The 6,449-nt window shown below is 38.5% G+C and overlaps 1 protein-coding gene across 1 annotated transcript; it reads right to left on the minus strand.

The window, feature by feature from the left end:
- Positions 1–313: 313 nt before the first annotated feature.
- Positions 314–3,762, minus strand: LOC102290189 (granzyme A). Its single transcript, XM_005924477.3, has 5 exons — positions 3,276–3,762; positions 2,949–3,090; positions 2,189–2,336; positions 1,078–1,347; positions 314–989 (listed from the first exon to the last, which is right to left on the minus strand). The coding sequence occupies exons 1-5, from the start codon at positions 3,337–3,339 to the stop codon at positions 828–830; spliced, it is 786 nt and encodes a 261-aa protein (XP_005924539.1). The 5' UTR covers positions 3,340–3,762; the 3' UTR covers positions 314–827.
- Between the last annotated feature and the right edge of the window lie 2,687 nt (positions 3,763–6,449).

A 6,449-nucleotide genomic window follows, 5' to 3' on the forward strand; every position in this document is an offset into this window, starting at 1 on the left:
AAAATGTGTTTAGATTTATGAGTACAGAGGGTTGTGTTTTGTGAATTGTGTCTTCATGTGACATGTGTTTATGGTACTGGAATATGGTGGCTACATTTAGTAAATGTGTTTAGACTACTGGTCATTTGGGTTACAGGATTGGCTTTTGTGTTTTAACATTTGAGAAAAACTGTAACTATGTATCTTAAAATGTAAGGTGGGCTCTATGTCCATTACTTTGAAGAATGTAACATTCTAAAATCAGATACGTTTTTTATATGACATATATTATGTTTGAGAAATTGGAAATTTGAAAGAGCTATAGTAAAAACAATGAAATAAACAGTGATTCCTTTTAAAATTTTGCTTTATTAGAAAGTAGAAAAAGAAAAAAAGTGTAGTCAAAAAACAATACAGAAAGTAAAGTAAAAACAATGCAGATTTAAGGCACTTTTACATTTGGTTATCTTTTCAGGTGTGAAAGCTATGTACCCATGTTTATGAATGGTGTGCAATGACAATTGCTAAAATACTGGACAGTCAATCTTTTCCTACACAATACTAAAAAGACTGGTTATAGATATCTCACCCAAGTTCCTGCAAGGGAAAGGGTGATGAACCCACTTCCAGTTATATGATGTTTAAACAAACGCCTGTTCATGTAATAGATATGCTGATGCTTTCAATAGTCTGTAAAGATTATAGCAAGCAAGGAAACTACTCTATAAAAGATGAAACAGAAGCCATTAAATGAAAAATAATAGATCAAGTGGACCCAGCAGTGGCATGTTTAACTGCATCAAAGATTCATATCTGGCTGTTAGCTCATATCTGCATTGATGTCGGCATCACATTTCAGGGGCACCCATTGTGTTCTCGATCCACTTGAGTTGTTTTTCTGAGAGAAAAGAATAGACTCCAGGTTTTTTTATGTTACCACACTCTTTAGGTCCAAAAGAAGTGACTCCAACTAGCACTCCATTGCACAACAGTGGCCCTCCTGAATCCCCCTGCAGAAAGAGCAGTCGCTTTTGAATTATTTACAACTTTCAAGGTGGCAGCGGGTCTTCAAGCACAAAAAATATGCATGATCCTTACCTTACAGGTATCAGTCTTTTTTTTACCCTTTGAACCAGCACATATCATGTCACTGGTGATAACAGGATTGCGGTTGTAATAGTCACAGGAGTTGCACGTTACTCTATCGATCACAGTCACTTTAACAGACATAAGGACATCTGATGGTTTGTTTTGTTTAGTTAGTCCCCATCCAGCCACCAGACAGTTGCTGTCAGCTGCAGGGTCTTTGACATGTTTATGTAGCTGGAGACATTTCACCGTTTTGGTTTCCTGCACTGGTTCATTAAGCTGAAATAAGATTAAAAAGAAACATAACATAGGATATAAATTGTGTATACGTATCTTTACAAAGATTTTTCTTAATAAAAGAACTATATGCAGTAATGCAAAAACTGAAGCCTCCTTTCTCTACAATTTGCTTCAAGGAGTCAACGTGATCTTTTAAGCTTTATCAAAAAGGAAATCTTTAAGACTAACCTTAAAAGTAAAGAGGGGGTTAATTGTGAATTTAGTGACATGAATTTAACCAGCCAGAGTCAGTGAAAAATGTTAAGTGTTTCCATTTTTTGACCTTAAGGGGCTTGAGTATGACTGGATACTTTCAGGTAACCACTTGAAAAGCATGCAGTCTATGCAATGGCCAGATTAAGAATTCAATACCCTGTTTACTTTTCTGAGTAGCATCAAAGTGTCTACAATAGCATGAGGGCTTTGAAGGTTGAAGATCAACAAAACTGCTATTTTTTAGTCACAGCAGAAAGGAAGGATGTTTTAATGAATATGGGCTTTTTATAAAATTTGTCTGATACTCAGAATCAGTCACAGAACAGATTAGAATAAATTACAGTGTTTGCAATGAACCTTAATTACAGCTACTAAAAGTGTTGATATTGTTAAAACAACATAGGGACATGCGAGAGCCTTGGAAGAGTATAACAGGCACACAAAGTGTTTGATTAACAGCATTTTGAATAAACAGCAACTGAAAATAGAAGAAAAGAGACTTTGATTTTGTTTGATTTAGACCATTTCTTATCTGAAGCTCAGATATGTTATTTTAGATTCCTTTTTAATTCACATTGCTGAATCTTTGCTCTGCTCACTGTTGGACATTCAATTATCACCTTACCTTCAGCAACATGAGGTCATTGACTTTTTTTTCTTGAGAATAGCTGGGATGACGAACACATTCCTGAACCTTTCGGACCTGCCTTAAACGTGTCTCTTTCTTTTTCTTTTTCTCGATGGAATGCACTCCCAGGATCACCGTACTTATACTGGAAGAGAAAAAAACATCAACAACACTTTGTGGTGATGATAGTTTGTTTATAGAACAGGTTAATAAAGATTTAGAGATCATTGTTTGGTTGTTAGTGCTTTATAAATAAAATTCCTTACAGCATCTCTGTGAAAGATCTATCTTTGTAAAATGTGTAAAATGAGATTGTTTAATACTATGCTGTTGATAAAAATAAACCTCAAAGTATGCACATTAGCTCTACAGTTTCTATATCTTTCATCTATAATACTGTAGACACACTGGTCACATAAGCCAAACAGAGTAAATATGATGTCATCAGAAAATCTGTCATAATTCTGTAACTCAGTGTGTGTCTGCATGTGTATGTGTATGTGTCTTTTTAAAAAGGTCTGATAGTTCAGTAAGAGATCAACTGTTTATTTAAAAGGTAGATATACTGAATGTGTGTGTGTGTTTCCATAATGAAAGCCAGATGCGGCAAAAATTGTATCTTTTGTAAATAAAGTCCATAAGCATCAGAATAATAAATATACTGTTGACTGGCATATACACAAAACAATTGTATTAAATTGCATTTTAACATTTTAAAGCTTGAAAATTGTAATAAAAGTATGATTTAATTTCCTACTTCGGACAGTGAGCAGCAGTCAGGACCCATGTTGGATCAATTAATATTCCTCCACACATTGTTCCATCACCCTCCAGCAGAGCCATAAAAGGCAGCGAGTGTGGCTTGACTTCTTTCCCTCCAATAATCTCAGAACCATGACCTAAAACAAAATAAAAATGTCCAGTCACTGGATGTTGAAGTCAAGAACAGATGAGCAAAAGAAAGAAGCACACTGCATCTCAACAAACTGCTTTGTAAGACTGAAAGACCTCAGTAATGTGAGTTTGCATTGTGCATGTTTACATAATGGAGCAAAAGGCAAATTCAAGAGAAAACACTGCTCACCAGACTGGATGATGAAGAGAATCACACATGTGATGAAAAGACTGAAATCTCTTGGGCAGAACATTTCTTCTTACCTCTCCTTATCAGATGCTGAATGCACTGAAACCTTGGTCATAGCTGTAATGCACAACTTATGTTGAGCTGAAAGGATGTGGTCTGGCTGCAAAAGGTTCAAGCTTACATCATTTCAAGAACTCTGGTTGAATTTACCACGAATAATGACCATTTTGTTTATTTACTGTGCGATGGTGGGTTTCTTTACGTGATTCCGAGAACGTTGTCACTGGGTGCAGATATGTCAGTAAGTCACTGACACTTTCACATTTGCTTTCTAAAATGTCATCTTATTAACCAGAAGAAAAAATGATTTGCAGAATAAACAATGAAAAATGACACACTGTTCACAGACATGTTGAAATCATAAAACCATGAATGGACTCAAACATAGTGAATAATTGCAAACAATGCTCTGGAACTGTGTAAAACAAAAACTCAGTAAAACATTTGAGGTTGTCTTTTTGTGAAGTTTACGTTACGTCTTTTAAAAAATTCATTATCACAGAAAAAAGAATCATATCATTGTTAATATTTGTATTTTAATATTATTTTAAAAAAACAAGACAAGGACAGAATAGGATAGAACATAATGGATGTATTCAACTCTCTTCTGTGGTAAAGCTGGTATTTAAAAAAGAGGGAGAACAGGAGGAGAAAATAAATAAATAATTATTGTCACAGTCGGGGAAGGGCGGAATGAGGACCCAAGTGCCGGCCTCCTTATGCTGAACAGTGTGTTTATTTATAGTGCAGTTAATAATCCACAGAATAAATCCCCATGCGCTCCCCTGACTCCCGTGTCGTGTCTTCTCCCAAAACATCCGTGTTCTGTGCTCTCCACTCCCGTGTCTCTGCATTCCCCATGCCTGCTGCTATCTGGCGTTCCACGCGCCTCCTGAGACACAATACAAACAGCCATCAAGACACCACATAACTAGTCTTTAACACTGACTTGAAGACTGACTTGGAGTCTCACGCAATAATCCCACGCCAGAGGGAGCTCCATCATACTCTTAAATTGCTCCCCCTACGAGCCTCAGCAGCAGCAGGTGCATGGCATGGTCTTCAGGTGTGGTCAGCCCCCTACCAGGGCCACACCCACCAGGCCTGCAGGTGCCTGTCACCCAGCCTACAGGAAACAGTGCCAACCGCAGACAAACAAACATCCCAACACACACCTGCCTATTCCTACAACTTGGGACACAGTCGGCAGCTCAGTGCAGCTAAAACACACAATAATTATAATAATAATGATAATGAGTCCACACTGCTCAAGAACCCTGGATCCCTCAAACCCAGATCCCTGACAATTATAAAGAGTGCATATACACATACAAGCAATTGTAGTAAAGAGCCTTCAATATCAATATCAGTATCTTGTGGATTTTGTGGGGTCCAGAAGAGAGATTTTGGATGCCTCCGTCTGCATTCTGGACCCTTCCATGGTCAGAGAATACCGCCACAGCTACCCAAACAAGCCCGGGAGGCTCACCGAAGGACTCACCTTCACTAGAGTCCTTCGGGTGCTTTAGACCATCGAACTATCAAAAAAGACCACATCTGGTCTAATGAAACAAAGACTGGGCTGAAACTGGGCTGAATGCCAAGCATCAGGGTTGGAAGAAAACAGGTACTGCTCATCACCTGGCCAATACCATTCCTACAGCAAAGCACGGCAGTGTCAGCACCATGCAGTGGGGATATTTTTCTGTAAAAGGAAAAAAAGTGGGAGACTAGTTAGAATCAAGGCAAAGATAAAATCAGCAATATACAAAGACATCCTTGATGATAACCTGCTCCATAGCACTGTACTTTGGACTTTGGGGAGAGTTCATATTCCAACAGGACAACGAACCAAAGCACACAGCCAGGATAACAGAGGATTGGCTTAGGGACCACTCTGTGAATGTCTTTAGTGGCCCAGCCAGAGCCCAGACTTGAGCCTGATTTAATATCTCTGAAGAAAACAGAAAATGGCTGTGGACCAACACTCCCCATCCAGCCTGATGGAGTCTGACAGGTTCTGCATACAAAAATGTGAGAAACTGCCCAATAACAAGTATGCCAAGCTTGCAGCATCTTACTCAAAATTACTTCAGGATATATTTCCTGCCAAAGGTGCTTCAACAAAGTATCGAGCAACGGCTCTGAATACTTAAATGCATGATATATTTTTGTTTTTTATTTTAATACATTTGCAAGAATTTCAAGCAAAGTTTGTCCCCTTTTTCATGATGGAGTACTGTGTGTAGAATTCTGGGAAAAAAATGAATTTGATCCATTTTGGAATAAGGCTCTAACATGACAAAGGCTACATTCACACTGCAGGCGAAAGAGCATCAAATCTGACTTTTTTGGTATGACAGTTTGAACAGCACAAATCCGATATTTTCAAATCCGACCTAGGTCACTTCGGTACGTGGTACTGAATCCGATAAATATCTGATGTTTTAGAACGCGACTGCTGTTTGAATGGTCATATCACATTAAATCGGTCTTTTACGTCACTGACACAAGACAGACGCCAATTATCAGCACTGGAGAAGACAAACAAGAAAGCATGGCGGCCATTGTTAAAGCACGGGCTCTCTTTTTTCTCAGTGTTCTTCTTTCTCTAATTAATTTGTCAAAATTCTGTCGGTTACGACTGTGCAGAAATTGATAGACTGCTGCAACAACACCTACTAGCTCTGTAGCCGCCATTTTTACTTTCGTAAACAGAGCGTGTTGTGTGTGACGTCTTCTTTTGTGCATGCGGGCCGCTTTGAGGGCCGTGAACGTTCACACTAAAGTGCGTTTGCTGTCACATTTTATTTGTAGTGTGAACAACCAGACAAAAAGATCAGATTTGATCAAAAAAATCGGAATTGAGCATTAAGACCTGCAGTGTGAGCGTAGCCAAAATGTGGAACAAGTGAAGCACTGTGAATGCTTTTCGGATACACTGTAGCTGGTTACTATTGTTTTGTGGAGCATGATGTACCAAGTCCTTCTTCTTCTACATGACGTTATCACACACACTGTCCAGCAAATTATCCCTGTGGATGAATTACAATATGGTAAATGGTCTGTATTTGTATAGCGCTTTACTAGTCCCTAAGGACCCCAAAACGCTTT

Source organism: Haplochromis burtoni, unplaced genomic scaffold, assembly GCF_018398535.1.
Source record: "Haplochromis burtoni strain Fernald_Lab_line unplaced genomic scaffold, NCSU_Asbu1 Contig_54, whole genome shotgun sequence".
NCBI lineage: Eukaryota > Metazoa > Chordata > Actinopteri > Cichliformes > Cichlidae > Haplochromis > Haplochromis burtoni.